Below are 22295 nucleotides of genomic sequence, written 5' to 3'. Positions count from 1 at the left end.
TGCAACTATTGCAGATATTTATCAATTAAAACCCCTTTATAGTACACCATACTTCTCTTGTGCAAACACACATCTCATTTATAGAGGGGACACGTTCCTGTTAGTTGTGAGAGTGCATGAACTCTTGGTATGCCATTAGAGATAATGCACAGACATGCTTTTACATACATTTGCATTCATAGCATCAATGAACTACAGCACTCAAAAGCATTTTTATTAATGCTAGTTATGTTCATTCTGAGTGCGTTTTTTGAGTGTTTGGACTTCTAGTAAAAAGTGGACCATTTTGAGATTTCTTTTTAAACTATTAAATTGAAATTGCAGACATAAACTGGATGTTTATGTTTTGCGAAGAAAACAGTCGTGATTGCTCATGCAAAAGTAATTTTCATAATGCTAGCTGTAGGTGGTTTCCAGGATGTTGCAAAGATTTTTTGATGGTTGCTAGGATGTTGCAAAGTGGTTTCTAGAGTGATTGCTTATCAACCCAAGTCATGTGCTCATACAGTGGGGCAAAAAAGTATTTAGTCAGCCACCAATTGTGCAAGTTCTCCCACTTAAAAAGATGAGAGAGGCCTGTCATTTTCATCATAGGTACATTTCAACTATGAGAGACAAAATGAGAAAAAAAAAAAAATCCGGAAAATCACATTGTCTGATTTTTAAAGAATTTATTTGCAAATTATGGTGGAAAATAAGTATTCGGTCAATAACAAAATTTCATCTCAATACTTTGTTATATACCCTTTGTATAGGTCAAACGTTTTCTGTAAGTCTCCACAAAGTTTTTACACACTGTTGCTGGTAGTTTGGCCCATTCCTCCATGCAGATCTCCTCTAGAGCAGTGATGTTTTGGGGCTGTCGCTGGGCAACACGGATTTTCAACTCCCTCCAAAGATTTTCTATGGGGTTGAGATCTGGAGACTGGCTAGGCCACTCCAGGACCTTGAAATGCTTCTTACGAAGCCACTCCTTCGTTGCCCAGGTGGTGTGTTTGGGATCACTGTCATGCTGAAAGACCCAGCCACGTTTCATCTTCAATGCCCTTGCTGATGGAAGGAGGTTTTCACTCAAAATCTCACGATACATGGCCCCATTCATTCTTTCCTTTACACGGATCAGTCGTCCTGGTCCCTTTGCAGAAAAACAGCCCCAAGGCATGATGTTTCCACCCCTATGCTTCACAGTGTTCTTTGGATGCAACTCAGCATTCTTTCTCCTCCAAACACAAGTTGAGTTTTTACCGAAAAGTTCTATTTTGGTTTCATCTGACCATATGACATTCTCCCAATCCTCTTCTGGATCATCCAAATGCTCTCTAGCAAACTTCAGAGGGGCCCGGACATGTACTGGCTTAAGCAGGGGGACACGTCTGGCACTGCAGGATTTGAGTCCCTGGCGGCGTAGTGTGTTACTGATGGTAGCCTTTGTTACTTTGGTCCCAGCTCTCTGCAGGTCATTCACTAGGTCCCCCCGTGTGGTTCTGTGATTTTTGCTCACCGTTCTTGTGATCATTTTGACCCCACGGGGTGAGATCTTGCATGGAGCCCCAGATCGAGGGAGATTATCAGTGGTCTTGTATGTCTTCCATTTTCTAATAATTGCTCCCACAGTTGATTTCTTCACACCAAGCTGCTTACCTATTGCAGATTCAGTCTTCCCAGCCTGGTGCAGGTCTACAATTTTGTTTCTGGTGTCCTTTGACAGCTCTTTGGTCTTGGCCATAGTGGAGTTTGGAGTCTGACTGTTTGAGGTTGTAGACAGGTGTCTTTTATACTGATAACGAGTTCAAACAGGTGCCATTAATACAGGTAACGAGTGGAGGACAGAGGAGCCTCTTAAAGAAGAAGTTTCAGGTCTGTGAGAGCCAGAAATCTTGCTTTTTTGTAGGTGACCAAATACTTATTTTACCGAGGAATTTACCAATTAATTCATTAAAAATCCTACAATGTGATTTCCTGGATTCTTTCCCCCATTCTGTCTCTCATAGTTGAAGTGTACCTACGATGAAAATTACAGGCCTCTCTCATCTTTTTAAGTGGGAGAACTTGCACAATTGGTGGCTGACTAAATACTTTTTTGCCTCACTGTGTCTAAGATATTTTGGTGTTTTGATATGGCTTGGATCCCATCTCTTATTTTCACCCATTTTATTCCGATAATATTTCATGAAACCAAAACTCAAAAAAAAAAAAACATAAGAATATTATAACTAATGTTTGAGAGAATTTTATTTTATTAATTTATTTTTTAGTCATTGTTTTGTATGTAAAAATACCATTTCGGTTAATGAAAATGAAAGTTATTATAAAGTTGATAATTACCAATAATATTTAATATAACTTTATAACACCTTTTGCATTCGTTGGCCTGCAGACATCTGAGTGCTGTGTGTTGTGTTTGGCGAGTACAGTAATGTTTGCACATCTTCTCTCTCTCTCTCTATTCTGTGCTTTAAGAGAACAAGCAGTTTGGGGGTTGCTGAGCCAACACATGGCACACCTCCAACTTCCTTCTCTTACTCAGACAGTTTCAGGCGTTCTACTACACACACATACTCTTGCACATGAAGGTTTCTCATCCTGCCTATCGCAGGAACATTAAAATCTGTGCGCTTCTTCCTTAGAAGGGAATGGGACTGTTGCAGCTCTGGAAAATTCAGATTATTACAGCTGAATTGAGGCATGTCAAAACAAACAGGAGCATGCTTGATGGACTTAGCATCTGGGATGGAGTTACTTGTATTTAGCAGTCTGGTCCTCTCAGGAGGGCAGAGGGCTCTATTATGTGTCACATATAGGAATGGATCTTGATTTATCCTGCATGCCTTAACACAACCTTCCATGTGTCAGGCCTACACTTGATCAATACCAAGCTCCAAGGTGACAAAGGGCATGATGCTAGACTATAAACCATTTAAAGTCTAGATTTGTTTGAATTAAATATGCTGTTTATGCTCCAAACCCAGCACAAGTTAAATTAAGGATAGTGCTGTTGCTAGTGCTGTAAATACAGCACATCATAAAGAATTTTTTATGAAATAATTTGATGACCATTTATTTGTTTACACTCATATTTTACATATACTCTAAATATAATTATTTCTACATTTTATTTACTTTTTTATCCAAAACTAGTGTAATTTATTATGAAATAGTTTCATGACCATTTATTTTTTAAGCTCATATTTTAAGTATACAATAACTGTTTTCTTTATTTTTTAATTATTTTTATGAATATATGCAGTCATTTATAATGAAATAATTTGATTCCACTCATGTTTTAAATATGCTAAAAATATAATTATTCCTTTATTTTATTCTAAATTACATTTTGATGCATTTATAGTGTAATTTATGAAATAATTTGGCCATTTATTTATTATTTAAATAAACTCTTATTTTAAATATACTCTAAATATAATTATTTCTATTTACTTTTTTATTCATACATAGTGTAATTTATTATGAAATAGTTTGATGACCATTTATTTAGTATGTTATGTATTTAAATATACTTGTATTTATATAATTATTTCATTATTTATGACCCTGGAACACAAAACAAGTTGAGATTTATACATACTAAATAAGCTTTCTATTGATGCATGGTTTATTAGGATAGAACAATACTTGGCCGAGATACAACTATTTGAAAATCTGGAATCTGAGGGTGCAAAAAAATCAAAATATTGATAAAATCACCTTTAAAGTTGTTCAAATGAAGTGCTTAGGAACGCATATCCACCCACAAAAATACATTTTTGATATATTTACAGTAGGAAATTTACAAAATATCTTCATGGAACATGATCTTTATTTAATATCCAAATGATTTTTGGCATAAAAGAAAAATTGATTCATTTTGATACAATGTATTATTGGCTATTGCTACAAATATACCCGTATACCTGGTTTTGTGGTCCTGGGTCACATTTTTATTTACCTTTTTATTCATACATACTGTATGTAGTGTGATTTTTCTTAATTCAGCTTTTCGCTCAAATTGTTATTCCATATTAGCAATAGAAAAATAAAAATCTTTCAATAGTGGTCTTAAGACATTTGGACCCTTCTATTGCGTGCTCAGTCGTGAATTATTAAATTAGGTGACTGGGCACCCCATAGTTACTTACTCATGCTTACTAATACGTTGATTGTGACAGACAGTGTTGCTCTGGGGAGAGCAGCTTTTACTTTAATGCAATGCTGTAAGCCTTTGTCAGATCGCCTGGGAAAGAGGGTCGAAATGTAAATCTAATGTCGAAATGCAAAGTACTGCTAGGCTTTCCAAGGAACTGTTTGCAACCGGGATGTGTAGAGATTGGATCGTCGTCACTACACGCTGGGAGGAATGTAGTTGGTTTCTTGCTCAGCCCCTCTGAGGCAAAGCTGAAGAGAATGAAGCTATTTTTGAGGCAGAGAGGAAACACTCATGCATAGCAAAAAGACGGATTATCCATACAGACAAATATAGAGATGTATCAGGTGGATTAACGACAGTGATTATGATGAAAATGTGCTGCCAAGCACGCTGATTTGATGAAACACATTTTTCAATCATTGTACTTTCTGATTAACAAGCAGTTCTTTAGTCTTTTTAGTCCTTTGAATGTTCTGTATTTTCAGCCTCTTAGTTTGTTTACTTGCATGTATTTGGTTCTGTGAGTAAAAATGGTTACAAAAGTGAGCAGAAGGATGTATATCTTATGTAAACTGTCAAGAACAAAAATTCTTTTGATTTTGGTGTGAAATATGGCCTGGACATGTTTTCACAAGATTCACTTAGAAATACAAATTTGAAATCATTTTACCAAAATGCCATATATTCAAATTCAAAGTGCAACCATACTGCAGCACTATGAAAGATGTGAATGGATTTTAATCAAGCCATGAATGTGGTGTACGTTTTGTGCACACCTATTTTTAGGCCAGACTCCAGTGGAGAAAATATTCTCTTAGGCCTCTGAAGTGCTCAATACATCCCTTACTTTCCACCACGTCAGTTGTAGAAGGACCATTAGAGCGTTTGTCATTAAACTTCTCCCAGTGAAGCGCTTAATGAACTGAGAGCTGCAGCTCCAGTCCAGCAGTTCAACTAATCCAGGAGAGTCTCTATGGATGCCATCACCTACAGCAACAAAGCCAGAGGCTGTTCTCTAGTGAGACAGAGTAGGCATATTCACGCTCAGATATAATGTCCTCACCCATCCCTCCCCTTTTTTTTAATTGGCTACAGTCCTCTTTTCTCTTGTGTGTGTGCTAAGAGGACAGGAAGTTATCCCTGTAGAACAAGAGGGATTCAGGGACAGTTCTTGGATCAGTAAAAGACATCATCATTAGATTGTTTTCAGCAGTGTTTGATCTGGTGTCACATCTGTTTTGTTCATGTTTTCATGTTCGTAGTTCATGTTTATTATAGGGGCTTTTGCACCAAATAGTTCTGGGAACTCAGTTATAGGAACTAGCAACTAGGATAGTTCCCCGGGAACTAATTTCTCCCCCGGGACATGTTCCTGGTTGCATTCGCACCGTGAATAGGAACTCTGAAGCAGCCGACTGCGGCGTCTTTAAGCGCGGCATTTACAAACGCTAAAAACCGGTGGATGGAGGATGCAGTGGGAACGGCAGCGGGAATTCCTCCGTCACACATAAACGATCAGCTGCATGGAGACGCATATCTGATGCCTGTGATGGGCAAACTCGCGACTATGACAAGAAAAACCGATATGCATGAGGATTCTGTCCTTTTTAGGGTCTCATCTTCCTGTTTTTGGTTCGTTTACATGTCTTTGGTCCGTGTTGCGTTCATATATCATTCGAACCGCACCAGAGTTTGGAAGCGGACCGAGACCCATCTCGGTCTACTTGTTTGGTGCGCACCAGGGTTCGGACGGCAGCGTTCACACATGTTCAAATGAACTGCACTAACAGAGTAATCGCACCAGGGTTCGTTTTAATCGAACCAAACATGATAACTGTGAACACACCCTAAGTTCCCCCAAAAGGAGTTCCTAAAACTAAAATCGTTCCTAGTTCCTGCGGTGCGAACACGCCAAAATCCGTTTATTTCAGCCAATAGTTCTAGGAACTATGAAAAGGTTCCGCCGGTACGAAAGCCCCTTACATCATGTCTTTTATTTTGAAGTTCTTCTTTATTGGTTCATGTGTTTGTCATGTGATTTCTGCTTCCCCTGTTCATGTGTTTTGTTTTCATTGGTTCCCTTGCTTCATGTGTCATGTTCTGATTGGTTCATTGTCCTGATATATAGTTAACAGGCTTGTCGCTTCATCGGTTCGTGTTCATTAGTTCCATCTTGTCATTGGTTGTTTTGGTCATGTGTTCCCCATAGTTTTGTATTTAGCCCTCATGTTAGCCATGTTTGTTTGTTGTGTTCATTGTTCAGTTCTGTTTAATTTGTATTTGTCCAATCAAATGCTCACGAAATTTCCTTTCTTTATGGCTATAATCAGGGTTTGACATTACCTTGCTCACCAGCCACTGTGGCTAGTGGTTTTCCAAAGTTACTAGCCACTTAGCATTTTTTCTGGCCACAATTTTGACACTGATACCATGAGGAAAAACTGCCATATAGATATTTTTAATATTATCTCATAATTTGGCAGCAGGTATATTAGGCTGCTGTCACTTTAAGACCTGACGCACAGATCCATTGTACTGTTACACATGCATTTTCTTTCTCAAGTGTTTACGTTCACTTAAAACATAACTGCGTTTACTTGAATACTCGCCAAGACTGGCATTTTGACATAATTTTGTGTGTATTTGACTGCAATAAGCAGCAAAAGAGAACTCAATTTAGTACTGAGAGGGGACTTTATGTGCACTTTGGGTGTGATCATAAAATCTGAGGGAAGGAGTAAAATTATGCGCAATACGAGCAATCCCATACCAAAATTCAAGCCCTATAACACCAACAATATTCATCTGAAGCAAATGAAACAAGTGAGTGAGGGGAGGCGGGTTTGTGTGTCATCTCGCTGTCGAAAGAGATGAGAGAATGAGATAGCACAGCTGATATTATGTATCTATTCATGTTTTGGAGGCATTTCAGTTATTTCAGCATCAGTATGTATTGAAAAATCTATATTTTAACACTACATTTCACTTAGTTTATTGGCTGCAAAAGCATATTGGCTATTTAAAACAAAAGAGACTTTAATAAAAAATTTTAATAAAGTTGAAATCACACTGACTTGTGGTTTATACAGAAGCATATATCACCTAACATATATTTTATATCTCACAGTAGGTCTATCAGGATTTTAAAGTTATTGTTAAAAAAATCCTCTAAGCAGAAAAATACTGCAACCCTATCATTGTGGATGTATTAATGAAGGAATGAAAATCTCAAGGATTGCATTTGAATTGAAAAGCATGATGAAAAGCAAAAGAAGCACATGGGCAAAAAGTCAAATACTTCACCTTGATGACTCCTACTTCTGCTCCACAGAAGAGAAACAGATGTGGCCTGCAGTGTCATCATGCTTTATCTCGTCACATTGAATTCATGGCCTAATTTAATCTGCAAATACTAAACACTAAAGCTTAGAGGGGCCAGAGAATGAGTTAGTGGCCTTTGTTTGACTGAAAGAGGAAAAAACGAGCTCAATATATTTGAAAACACTATAATCTGGCCAACTTTTTTCACTGAAATATAGACAACAGCTTTTTGTGTCTGTAACATGCTACTATTATAGAAGTTATGCAAGCTTATTGCATAGTAGTTCATAGAGACATACAGACATTCTGTAATTTTTATATTAAATTGAATTGCATTTTTAGGCAGTACAAGTATATCGCCTAAATTTTAGTATGTAGATTATTCTCTGGTTTTATTGATTTGATTGGGCTCCGTCTTTTGGCACTGCAAGTGTAAACAGCATTTGCAATAATATGGCAGTTTTCTTTCCATCCGAGCTCAGAGATCAAAGTAAGCTGCTGATTCGTGGCCACTGGGCAACTTCCGCTCGGCCATCCGCAGACTAATCACTAGGCGGCCGTCTGACAGATTACAGCCCTTCTGGACACGGCGGTCACAACCAAACCCACAGGGACCTCTGGCTAATCTGAAATGCCCTGTGAGCATATGTGTAAAGTCCATCGATCTAAAGCTCTAAGCTTTGCTCGTTTTATTCCATCTTTTCCTGTTCATTTATAGTCTGTTGATTGTATTACCCATCAATCATTCAGAAATGGGGGTCTGCTGTTCAATTGTCTGTTGAGGATGTGGTGCATGAGTGTGTCATAATTGTGAGTCAAAATGGTGCAATCGCTAAAACTACCAGGACAAAGAACTCGCAGTTTGTAATTAATAGCAAAGGGATTATCGAATGCATACAACAAACAGGCTTGAGGATTTCTCTGCTGAAATGTAAATTTTTAAGAGACAGTTTTGTCTTGCTAGTGATAAAAATAAACTGCATTGTTTAGGTTTCTATAGACAACTGCAAAATGACCAAGGTCTTTACTACATGCTTATGTAGACAAGGTTATCTGGTACAGAGAGGATTACGGTTGTAAATAAGGATTTGAATAATGTGAATATTACGGCAGGATGTTTGGCGCCTGATAATGTCACATTTATTTACTGCTTTCTCACGTTGAGTTGCATATAACCTCCCTCCAACTTTGCAAGGTCACTTTTGCAATATTAATGGACTTCTTATTCTCATTAGCAAAGGATTTAGTCGTTATTTTGATTCAGGTGGAAGTAGTTTCTCCAAAAACTGAAAACAAATTCCCAGTGTGCTTCATCCAAGTTCTTATCCTATAACTTTAAATGTTTTTCTGTCATGTACCAATATGAAATAATCATAACTTTTTCAGTCATCATGAAATCAAAATTTTCCCTATTTGTTTTTGTGTACATGTTCCTGGTCTTATTAAAAAAAAAAATCTGACTTTCCACAATCCAATCAATTCCTGTTGGACAAAATCAAGTCCTGTCCCACATTTAATATCTTGCTTGCGTCACATTACAAAAGTAAAATATGTCACAAATACCATTTCATGTTGACTTCACCCTCTGCTCTGTCAACATGCAATTACACATACTGTTCTTTTGTGCATCTCTGCTCCTTGACTGCTGAATGAAAGGGGTCAACAGAAGATCAGAGTCTCTAACTGTCAGAATGGCTATTGACAGCTCACCTACCACTGAGGAAAAGGTCTCTCAGCTTTGAAAGAAAATATAATGATCATGGATGTCAAAATGCCAAATTGCAGTTGAGAAATTTCTCGACAGCCTCCACCATTTCTCTGGTGTGCGCTGTAATAGCGTCCTTGTTAATGTCAGGCACATCATGGTTTGCATGATGACACTGTTTCCAATTTCCATTTATTAATGCAGAGACACATGTAAATATCTTATCTAGGGGAGATTAAATCAGTAGTGTACAGAGTGTGGATACTGTGGTGAGGTCACATTCAAAGTGCACTAATAAATACATAGGAGGTTAATGTTTAAGTAGTTTAAATGTAAGTACAGAGATCCCACCTTAATAGTGTCTGATTACAGCAGTGACAATTAAGTACAATTCATTTCCTCTGCGTATCCCACTCTGGGGTAAAGGCTAAATTACCGCTTAGGATGTTAGTATGTCATTACAGGTCCTGTTTTTAGAAGGGTCCCAAGACAACAATCATCAAGCTATCCAACTAATGTTTTATGTAAGAAACAGCTTCAGTAAAGGATGTACAGTAGCTTTAAAAGTATGTAATAATAAGAGCTTTCTATTTAATGTGTTCATTTAGTACAATTTAGTACATTTTCCATAAAGTCTCTTAAAATACTTTTGTCTGCCACTATAATGCCATTTTATAAAACGGTTAGTTCCTGTCCTTGATTCTCACAGGTCAATAACTGTGTTTTATTCATGATAAAACCGCTTCACCCAACCTGTGTATCACTACACAACACCCTTAGCAACCACTCTTAGCAATGCAAACTGTATGTTCTCAATTGATATTGCTCATTGAAGCTTACTATGTTATGTAGAAGAGCATTGTGAGAAAAAGATTGAGTGAGCAAGTTTATTACCTATATTCAGATTTAGCATTTTCCTTCAGGTCAGTCCTATGTTCATAATAAAAAAATCTCTTTAAATGTCCGATGTATTATCCTGTCCTTTTAACAGTTAAGGGGCTTTCCCGTGACTGACAGCGCTAGTCAAAGCATTTGTCAGTTGCATGCATCTTGTTCTGTGTTCACAACAATTCAGTCTTTTCAATGTAAAAGTCTTCGCTTTTGACTGACACACTCATAAAGACAGTCTTTGTCGCAATTTAATGGCGTGAAAATGTAACTTCTGTTGCTGTTCACGGTCAGGGACTATTTTTCCGGCAAAAGGAAGCTTTTTAGTTAAAGTTTACTTAATGAAAGTTGCAATGATACATATTTTTGGCTTTAATATTTGTATTGTGTGGTAACCGTTTTATAAAAGCAATAAGGCACTCGAGGCTAGCGCTGTATCGTGAATAAGTAACAGCTGAAGGGCGTTGTGACTTATTCACGATACAGCACAGCCTCTTGTACCTTATTGCTTACATATAAATTGGCATATGTAATTAATTTAATTAATTTGATTACATGAACACATTTTTAATTTATTAATGTAATTAAAATCCATTTAATGTAAAATTATTGATATTACATGTAATTATTAATGTAATTGATATGTCATTAACTGCATGTTTAATTGCAATTATTTTGATTAAGCCATATGTCATATTCAGCATATCATGCAATTAATTTGATTTATGTAATCAAATTCATTCTTTCTTTCTTTCTTTCTTTCTTTCTTTCTTTCTTTCTTTCTTTCTTTCTTTCTTTCTTTTTAATCCAATGGTTGACTCTCTTTGGTCTCTGAAGCACTAAGCAGTTTCTAAGTTGAGTGCACTAAGATCTGGAGGATTTGGAACCCTAGATCATAATTCGCCTCTTTGGGCACCTTTACGCATCACGGCAGATTATTTCCTGTCGTGTTCATTGACAGCTTCCTGCTGCTCATTTTTGGTGCCTCCTTTTGATCTTACAAAATCCCTAAGCCGCTGAAGTTACTGAACCAATGCTGTCTTCATCCAAAGACGAAACTTCCAAAAGCATTTGCTGTGTTGAGCTGAATATGCCGTCCATCGCTAAAAACAAGAGAATTTGGCTTCTGTGGAGTCTCATCTTTAGCTCTCATATTCTGCATGATAGAAATAGCGGCTTCTTTTGTGACTCTCTTGCTGGTATAGTCGGTTTCCTAGCGTGTTGACTGACGGGTACAAATGAGTGCTGTGTATATCCCACAGCCTTCTGAAGTTTTGCTGATGTCACTCATGAACAGATAAGCATTATGAGAGCGCAGGAAATGTTCTAACCTCCCTTTGTTCAATTTCACACACTTTATGAAATGTCAGGTCTGGCTTCTCATCCGAGTGAAACACGAGAAAAAAACTTGAGCGTTACCTGTTCTGTTTATTCAAGGCATCACAACAAAACGCAAGCTTTTTTCCCACCAGTGGCCAGTTCAGACATCTAGGAATCTTTTTTGGCCCTTTTTTTTTGCTAGTGTTACCCAGGTTCAGACACATTTCCCAGACAGTATTAGAGTAATTTACTTCTCAGTGTCCACTAATGGAGAGTTCTTGATCTCCTGACCTCTCTTGGTCCCCAAAATCAATATGGCACTCAATGGAATCAAAGCCATAAAGGCCATGCCTTCTGTTAATTCTTTTTTCTTTTTTTACATTTAGGGTTTCCTCACCACAGGAAAGGACTTCATCCTACTGTTTGATTTGCAGCTGTATAAGCTGTAATAAGAACATTAAACATCTCAGCCTGACCTTAAACAAGAGATTGGCTGTTCCACATCTTTCTTTACAGTATAGGTCAGAATACTTGAATCAAATGACAGACTTGTTGAACGCGCCCTGGGAGACTCTAAATACCACGTGAACATGTTCCAGTCTAAGCTGAAGTGTCTATGAGAAATATTTTAACTAGATATGCACAATATATCGGTACCATATTGATTATGAGCCGATATTAGAATGTCTTTTTATTTATTTATTGGTGCCTGTCGATATTGGATATATTGTCTATTTTCTTGAGCAGCAAATCAGCATATTAGAATGATTTCTGAAGGATCATGTGACAGTGAAGCCCAGAGTAATAATGCTACACTGTAATAAATGACCGTGATTTTAACAGTAAAAGACTGTAAAAATGCTGCGGTGAAAAACTGTCAATTGGTTTACAGAAAGTTTCCGTACTATATACGGTGTAATAGATTGTAATAGATAATAGAATAGAACTGTAATAGATCTAACGGTACATTTAATGTAATTTTACGGTAAAATACCGTTAAATTCACAGTTTTTGGAAGTGAAAAATAACAATTCATTGTAAAATTTACAGTGAAAAAACGTGAATTGACATTCCCACAATTCCCTGCGTGACACTTCACATTTGATATATTTTCGTTGAAATAACTCTGTTTCTTCTTAGTTTTTCTCATTTTTTTCTAATCAGTTATGTACATTAGGGTTTTATGTTACATCTAATGTTGTTAAATTAATGTTTATTGCATTTTTAAAATTTCATGCATGTTACCATGATGGTGTTTAGTGTGTGTGTGAATGACACTGTGTGCACCTTCTATATATTAGTATTGTCCTCCTCAGCTTGTGGAAAAGCTGCTTGTGATGAACTTTGATTCATCATGTGACTCTTATCACCACTGTGTTTGGTGACTGTCAGTGTATTATAAAGGTACAAAACAGATATTAGTACTTCATTAGGTTGGTAAATTAACATTATATCAGTTAATTAAATACGTTATTTTACCATAAATTTAACAGATTTTTTTTTACGTTGCTACTGTATTTTTTACGGTAAAGTTCTGGCAACCATAGCTGCCATTTTTTTACCGTAAATTTTACTGGGATTTTTTTTTACAGTGTAAAAAAAAATCAGCTATGCCATCACAGGAATAACATACATTTTAAAATATATCAAAATAGAAAACTTCTTTTAAATGGTAACAATATTTCAGAATATTGCTGTTATACTGTATTTTTGATCAAACAAATGCAGCCTTGGTGAGCATAAGAAATGTTAAAAAGTTATACAGACCCCAAACTTTTGAACAGTATCGGCCCAGAATTTAACCTAACCTCTAACTCCGTTTGCAAGGTTTAAAATGAGTCCTGCAGGTCTGGGGTAAATTTCTGGTATCAAAGAGTAAATTTCACGTGAGCCAGATATTGAGCACAAAATGGAAACCGTGAGAGATCTTTCATCTGCTGCACTTGACTGCACTGAGAGCTCTGTCTCTTTCCTGCAGTGTCATTTATGCATCTCTGCTTTCATAACACTCCATGTTGGAGCTTTAGAAAAAGAGGAAAGCTAGAGAGATGGAGGTGTAGATACTGGTGAGTTTTGGTGTTAAAGGAAAGGTGTCTCTCCTGTCACCTGACAGAGGCAGATCTCTGCAGCGCAGTGGAGTGTGACCACATGACAGTTTGAGGGCATGCTGTATCCCATTCTTTCTTCTGTCCGTGATACACGGCAGCTTCAAACCACAATCCCATCTCTTAAGAGGGTTTCAAAAAAGCCAGTACTCTCCAAAGAGAAGGCCTTTTGTGTAGATTTACACGCTCCACACTCAGTGTAAATTTTGTAAACGGTAGTGAAATCCAGTGTCACAACTGTGGCTGTCAGACAAAAAAGGAAAAGAGCAGAAGAGCTTGTTGTACTGTAGGCTTCTTCAAACTAATTCTTGTTGAGCTGTTTTTAATGGGGGGAAAAAAATCTCTTAAGAGGGTGGCATGTGTAAAAAACCCTCAAAGGGTGGCATGTGTAAAACTTTGTGAATGATGGGCTTTACAGTTTTACTGAGCTTCTTGTGGGTCAGATTGCATACTAATGGCCCACTCTCTGTATTAGAGCATTTTCCCATCACTTCTCTGTTAAAGCATCTTCATAATTTCCATTTTGGGAAGGGTGGAAACAGAGCAAAAGTGGGTCAACAAGGTACATCTGACTTTGAGATATGTACCCTACTTTCTCCTTCCACAAAGCAACAACAAATCACCTCATCTATATCTTTATGTCTACTGAGAGCTTGCCCGAAATAAGTGAATGAAATTACAATGTGTTGCTTTACAACTTCCATATCTGACTTTGAATTGATCTTCGCAAGTAGGGTCTGAGCAAATGAGATCACTAGATCGGGGATGATTACTGTTTAATTGTGCTTGTCTCAGCAGTAATGGTTAAAATATACACTGATTTGTACTATGAATGCAACTTAGACAAGCTAACATGGCAGTTTGAGATAGTAATTCTTCAGCTGTGTATTTGTAGTCTCCCTCTAATCACAGTAGTGGCATTTCTTAAATGCATCTTCAAATGTACAAATAAAGCCATATACTCACGCAGAGAGTGCCATTCATCCTGACGTATAGTCTTGGTGATGTTGTAAGAGAGATTCTTGGGTATTGTGGCTGAGGAGTAGTGGTACTTGATATAGGAGCATCTTGCAATGGACCCTGCAAGTAGAGAAGTAGAAAAAGAAGACAAACCAGAAATTAATTGTGCATATGATGAAATTTTAAATTTTAATTCAGTAGTTTAAAAAAGTCTGAGCAAATTAATTGAAATGAAAAGTAACTTGCATTACTTTTTTTTAAAAGAGTAGCTCAAATATTAGTGGGTACATTTATAAAGTAATGTGTTACTTTACTCCTTACATCAAAATAGTAATCTGATTACATAATGCACATTACTTGTAATGCATTACCCCCAACCCTGCTGACAAATATAACAAGATACCATCAGTCAATTTATTGCATTTTCAAGTAGAACAACAATAGACTCTATTGATTTCAATGAAGATAATATATTTTGTCTTTATTTCCCAGAAATACATCCCACACACTCCTGCTAGAGATTTTAATTTCATTTCACTTTATTTAACATGATCAGAATACAAATGTTCACACCTTCGATTTTTGTATTTTTCTCCCTTTTCCCCTTCTTTTTGAGAAAGTACAGATCCAATTTTTTAGCATCCCAGGAGGCTTTTTCAGCGTTTACAAAGTTGTGCGATTGCGTTTCTCTTTGTTTCTAATCAAACAGTAGCTTCCTGTTGTGTCACATCTGAATTCCTTTCGTTTTTTTCAGTGTATTTTGAGGCTTTTTGGTCAACAGCATATCTCTCAAGCTTTGAAGAATGAGTTCTGAGGCGTCGTGTCTGAAATTATTTCATTTGGGAGCACGCTGAAGCTTGTTTGAGAATGATATGGCCTTTAGAATGAGGCCTTCACACATCCTCCCCTTTAGACAGGAAGATGATGTGCTCATGTGTCTTCAGAGCTCACGCACATGCACTGATCAGCAGTGAAAAAGGGCTGACAAAGATAATAATACATATTTCTGTGTCCTAACGGTACACGCCAGCAATCATTCCAGCTTGCACTATTGTCCAGGATATCATTTCCTGTTGATTATAAAACTCTGCAGATAGAAAATGGCAGCCTCTATCATCCAGAAAAGAGAATTATAGTCCCAATGCTCCACTCTGTCTTCCATTATCTCATTCTTCCAGGAACCACTAGGCTAAAATCTATGTTGTGTTACCTGGGGAAGTTCTAGTGTCACATTGATTAACAAATCATTAGTGTCACAAGTTGAAAATAGATACACTTGCAGTGGAACTCTACTAGTGTCACTGGTCATAAGTGGCGAACCAACACTTAACCACATTTATAAAATGTGTGTGTGTGTTTGTGTGTGTGTGATATATACATACATACATACATGCATACATATCCGGAAAGTATTGACAGCATTTCACTTTTCCCATATTTTGTTATATTACATAAGGGATTAAATTCATTATTTTCCTCAAAATTCTACAAACAATACCCCATAATGACAACGTGAAAGAAATTTGTTTGAAATCTTTGCAAATTCATTAAAAATAAAAAAATCACATATACATAAGAATTTACAGCCTTGCTCAATACTTTTTTGAAGCACCTTTAGCACGAATTACAGCCTCAAGTCTTTTTGAGTATGATGCTACAAGCTTGGCACACCTATTTTTGGGCAGTTTCTCCCATTTTTCTTTGCAGGACCTCTCAAGCTCCATCAGGTTGGATGGGGAGTGTTGGTGCACAGCCATTTTCAGATCTCTCCAGAGATGTTCAATCGGGTTCAAGTCTGGGCTCTGGCTGGGCCACTCAAGGACATTCACGGAGTTGTCCCGTATCCTTTGTTATCTTGGCTGTGTGCTTATTGTTGTTGTCCTGTTGGAAGATGAACCTTCCAATCTGAGGTCCAGAGCTCTCTGTAGCAGGATGTCTCTGTACATTGCTGTATTCATCTTTCCCTCGATTCCGAGTAGTCTCCCAGTTCCTGCCGTTGAAAAACATCCCCGCAGCATGATCCTGCCACCACCATGCTTCACTGTAGGGATGGTATTGGCCAGGTGATGAGCAGTGCCTGGTTTTCTCCAGCCATGATGCTTGCTATTCAGGCCAAAGAGTTCAATCTTTGTTTCATCAAACCAGAACATTTTGTTTCTCATGGTCTGAGAGTCCTCCTGGCGGACTGTCATGTGCTTTTTACTTAAGGAGTGGCTTCTGTCTGGCCACTCTACCATACAGGCCTGATTGGTGGAGTGCTGCAGAGATGGTTGTTTTCTGGAAGGTTCTCCTCTCTCCACAGAGAAATGCAAGAGCTCTGTCAGAGTGACCATCGGGTTCAGCGGCCCACTCTAGGAAGAGTCCTGGTGGTTCCAAACTTCTTCCATTTACGGATGATGGAGGCCACTGTGCTCATTGAGACCTTCAATGCTGCAGAAATGTTTCTGTACCCTTCCCCAGATCTGTGCCTTGATACAATCCTGTCTCGGAGGTCTACAGACAATTCCTTGGACTTCATGGCTTGGTTTGTGCTTTGACATGCACTGTTAACTGTGGGACCTTATATAGACAGGTGTGTGCCTTTCCAAATCATGTCCAATCAACTGAATTTACCATAGGTGGACTCCAGTCAAGTTGTAGAAACATCTCAAGGATGATCAGTGGAAACACTTGAGTTAAATTTTGAGTGTCATGGCAAAGGCTGTGAATACTTATGAACGTGATTTTTTTCGTTTTTTATTTTTAATAAATTTGCAAAGATTTCAAACAAACTTTTTTCACATTGTCATTATGGGGTATTGTTTGTAGAATTTTGAGGAAATTAATACATTTAATCCCGGTTGTAACATAACAAAATGTGTAAAAAGTGAAGCACTGTGAATACTTTCCGGTGTGAATACTTATATATAATTTTTTGTTATTTTTCTAATATATTTGTTATTTGGTATTACTATGTGTAGTGCCATAATATTTACACCTTGTGGGGATATCAATCTACAGTGATTTACTTATAGGTGTCTTTGCATATTAAGGTGGGATAGAAAATGTTTTTTTTAAAACATGGCTTACACTGGGTTTAATGAGCAACTCCGCGAAGCTTGTAAGACAGATTGTTTTTGGCCCTTTGCATCCCTGTGGAGCAGAGGCTGATTGGGTCAGCGACCGAGTGTAAACCAAAACCATCTTTCTTCCAGGCTGACCAGACAGTAGTGTTCCTGAGTATAGATTTTTTGATGGCCAAAGCCTGGGAGAGTTGAATAGATTTTAAATACTCCAAAGAAATCTAAAGGCATAGCAGAATGGCAGTTTCACTGAGAGCACAGTACTTACTTTATTTTTTATTTTTTTTAACAGAGTAGTTATTTTTGCAACTGTTTAATGCAAATACTTTAACAACCTATCCTATATAATATGCACCTTCAAACAATTCCTGCCACTTCAAATAATTCCTGACCCCTAGAGCTATGTATGCCATATAAAAGATCTCATAACATTGCAGGTTATATTACCTATTGTATAACTCTTTTTATTGAAAGTTTAAAGTAAAACCATCTTTTTTCAAGGCTGACCAAACAGCAGTGTTCCTGGGTATAGATTTTTTGATGGCCAAAGCCTGGGAGAGTTGAATAGATTTTAAATACTCCAAAGAAATCTAAAGGCATAGCAGAATGGCAGTGTCACTATGGAAGCACAGTACTTACTTTAATTTGGATGTGTGACTCAAATACAGAGTTGCTCAGTTCAATTAGGGCCATTGACTTGTGAGCTTCCATCCCTTTTTACACCTTTAACATTGTATAAATGGTATTGGATGCCTAATAGAGTGTTTGCTTTATGTCAAGGGAAAAAAAAACTCTTTACAGAACAATTTTCATTAATGTTAAGCTACACTGCAAGCATATTTTCTGCAGTCCTACTACGAGCCAGTCAACGAAAGGTCACTTGGCTTCCCTTGACGCCTTGCGCTGTTAGCACCGGGACTGTTTTTGATCATTTTTGAGCGAGTTATATTTTATTTATGTTTTTTAGTTCTTTGACAGCCTGACTGATTTAATTTTTTCTTCGTTGGGCATCAAAGAGTAGTTGCTGTCTCTCCTCCTCTTTGTATATTAGGACTGTCAATCAATATTAAGATTAATCTATTTAATCTCAGATAGCATATACAAATTTTGGTCCATATTGACAAGATTTGTCGGCTGCACATCCATGATGTGAATCTCCCATTCCACCACATCCCAAAGCTACTTTATTAGATTGAGATCTAGTGAATACGGAGGCCATTTGAGTATAGTAAACTCATTGCATGTTCAAAAAAACAATTTTGAGATGATTTGAGCTTTGTAACATGGGACGTTATCCTGCTGGAAGTAGCCATCAAAAGATGGGAACACTGTGGTCATAAAGGTATGGACATGGTCAGCAACAATACTCAGATACGCTGTGGCGTTTAAACGATGCTCAGTTGGTACTAAGTAACCCAAAGTGTGCCAAGAAAATATCATTCACACCATTACGCCACAAACTGCTGATACAAGTTTACTGTTGATACCCCCCACTCCCCGCCTTCAGAAGTGACTTAATTACAATGAATAATTAAAAAAACATTCAATAAATGTTTTAATATAAAGTATATATGCTTATTACCATGCTTTGTACTAATTAACTGAATTAAATAGGCAGCTCTAGTATGTGTGTGTATGTATAGGGCTGCCTGTTTAATTTTGTACAATTTTATATACAGTACATATAAAGAGAGACTCAGCAAGTACTATTTCTTTGGCAAACTCTCCTGTGCTGTCTGCTTTTCTGCTCATTGTACTAATCTAAATTCTGCAGACAGGGATTTGGGAGACTGGAAGACTCTTTCTTACTTATTCATGAATCTCCAGCCTGTCTCACTTTGCTTTAACTATCATAGAGTGATAAAGGACATTTTATATTTCTTTCTCTCTTTTTTTTTTTTTTTCCTTTCCCTGCAAGGGCATTTTCAGCTGTTTACTCCAGGATTAATCACTGCCATTATCCATAACGAATGTGTCTGCTCAGCCGAGTTTCAAAATAAATAAATACATTTTAAATAATCCATTTGCAACAAGTTTCATACATTGCCAACTGAAGTGCAAAGACACCATCACAAAATTAATCACCCTTGAACATCATCTTTGAATTTCCTTTGGATCCTTTGGAATGTCACTCTGCCATTTTTCCAACGTCTTTGTCAATAATTCATGAGCCCTTCACTTTACTTTTTCACTCCCTCTAGCCGATACATGCCTCCTAATGAGCAAAACCTTTCTAAGAATAAACCTCCGATACACAATATCGACAACTCAGTAAGATAGGACTGTTCAACTTGAGGAGGGACTGCATGTCAATAAGGTAACAGATTACAAATACAATAGCCTGAATTCTGACTTGCTCTGGGATCAATGATGTGTGTCCAGTGTTCTCATTACATGTAAACTGGATCAATGTTGTGTGGTGTACCATAATATCACATGGTATAGGCAAAGTCATCAGTGTTGCAGCTTTAATATTGCAAAGAGGATTAACTTTATCTCCTCTTCTCTCTGCAAAATATACCAATTTGAAAGGGCACAGAGAGATTAATGTAACACATTAATTTTAGGTAATATAAGAGCAGAAGTTAATATGCTCTACAGGTAATTTTAAAACAGTAAATAACAAACCCATGTGCCATAATTAGCACTAATTAACTGTTTATATATTTAATAACTATGGATCCTTGTAAATATGTGCTTTGGAAGCTATAAAATTAATCAAGTTGTTTATACACATACAGGCCTATTCAAGATTTTATTTTATTTTATTTTATTTTATTTTATTTTATTTTAGTTTAGTTTAGAAATAATAACTGTCTACTTACCAAATAGGTAAATCAAGACATTATCAGTGTTATTTTAGTATTATTGAGCTACTTTTATATTTTTTTTATTAGTTTTTATTAATATTTTGAATATTACTTATTACTTGCAATATTACTTGAAACTGTCTTTACTAACTGATAAAAGACTATTTATTAGGTGCACTGAAAGTAATAATATTAATATGCATCATCTGTGCACGAGGTAGGGCCTTAAAAACATCAGCCAATCGTTTACGCGATCATAGCATAAACGATTGGCCCTCTGGCTTGTCAATCACTGCCATTACGTTACTTGTGAAAGACGTGCGCGGATTGGCCCTCTGGCTTATCAATCACTGCCATGACGCATGCAATGTTTTTGTCAGGAGACAGGAATAACAACTGCAGATTATGAGTTACCTGCGGTGAGTCCGACATAATGAATCCACTAACACGACACAGCGAATGCCGGTGGTAAACACTCGTGTTCCAATACTCGTGCACGAGTTTTGGGAGGCGTTCCCTCGAAATGAGCTGTGAAGGAGGGGGGCTGTTCTTACGCATGCACTCATTTCAAAAACTCACTAACCGTCTTTGGTTTCTCAGTTGACGAAAAGATCCTCTTTAGCACCTTTAAAATAAAGGAGTTTTTTTTTTTTTTTTTTTTTTTACAAAAAATTAAAAAAATATTGTTTTTATTATTTTTTTATTTCAGTTTCAGTTATTTTAGTCCATCATCTAATCTATTTGAAAATGAAAATTTATTTTTTTTCATTTCATTTTGGTTACACACAAAATATTTTGCCACAGAAAGCAACATTTGACCAATCAGAATTATTTTATTTTATTTTTTATTTTGGGCATTCAAAAATATTTTGCCACACAAAGCCAAGTTTGACCAATCAGAATCAAGTATTCCAGAGACCCGTGTAATAAATTTATACAAACATTTGACATACTTCAAGTAATTGTACATACCCATAAAATATTTAATATGTAGGGTTTTGCATGAATTACTTCAATACTGCTTTATTAGAGATTGGGCCTTCAGAGATTTAAAGCAAAAAAGAAAAAAAGGCATGTCAAATTGTGGCAGTGGATTAATCTTGAATCTTGACCTCTCTGTCAGGAGATATTTGGCGTCATAGCCGCTGACTCCAGGAGTGTAGTGCGCACACTGAACTGAACCGAGGGCAGTATCCGTTCTAGTGATGTAGATGTTTGCTAAGCAGTAACGCAGTTGTGGAGGCGAGAGTGATCAGGTGCCGGGGCTGATGTGATGCTTTTCATATTTATTTCCATTAATCATAAACTCCCCCCTCTGCTACAGGCGTGTAGCCGTGCTGCTGCCATGTGCTGCAATTCCCTTTGTTCAGTGGTAAGCATTAGTCATCATTACGATGTTCCTAGCTGTTGCCTTAGTGTTCGAGTCAAATACACTGCTGAAGCTGTTTCTCAGAAGAATGACAGATAGTTTTGGTGTTTGTTTCTAATTATAGCCTATAATAATCTTCCCTTTTTTGGTGATACACTAAGCAAACTGATAAAAACAAGTGATGGTTTTATTTACCCCCCTTCCTAATACATAAAGGCAGCTATATATTTTCATGTACAAGTCCTGTTTATACTGTGAGAACATTATGCAAAATATTAATTCATTGGCTTGTCTGGTACTAAAGCTAAAAGAAATAAAATATTATCAGGAAACTTTAGATTAGGTTGACAGTCTTTTTTTCAGCACTACTGAAGTAATATTAGATGTATATTTGTTTATGTATTTAATATTTCTGGATCCTTGTTTAACTCTCCTTTGGAGGCTAAAATTTACCAAATAGTTTATTTATATATAATCAATACTATTTTATATTTTATATTGTTTTATTTTATATTTATTCAAGATTTTTTCTGTTTAATTGTATTTAACCATTTTAACCGTTTGACCATTTCGATTTATTTTCAAAATAATTTTATAATATCATATCATGT

General features: G+C 36.8%; 1 protein-coding gene across 2 annotated transcripts in view; it reads right to left on the bottom strand.

The window, feature by feature from the left end:
• tmem178bb (transmembrane protein 178Bb) overlaps positions 1–22295 on the bottom strand; it is a 102790-nt gene that overhangs the window by 36823 nt on the left and 43672 nt on the right. For both annotated transcript variants that reach the window (XM_048156981.1, XM_048156980.1), the window contains exon 3: positions 14450–14563. In XM_048156981.1, coding sequence (XP_048012938.1) covers positions 14450–14563 — 114 coding nt within the window. The remainder of the gene's footprint in view (positions 1–14449; positions 14564–22295) is intronic.

The sequence above is a fragment of the Megalobrama amblycephala genome, linkage group LG14, assembly GCF_018812025.1.
Source record: "Megalobrama amblycephala isolate DHTTF-2021 linkage group LG14, ASM1881202v1, whole genome shotgun sequence".
NCBI classification, from domain to species: Eukaryota; Metazoa; Chordata; class Actinopteri; order Cypriniformes; family Xenocyprididae; genus Megalobrama; species Megalobrama amblycephala.
The sequence above is the reverse complement of the archived record's forward strand: the minus strand, read 5'-3'. Positions and strand labels throughout refer to the sequence as shown.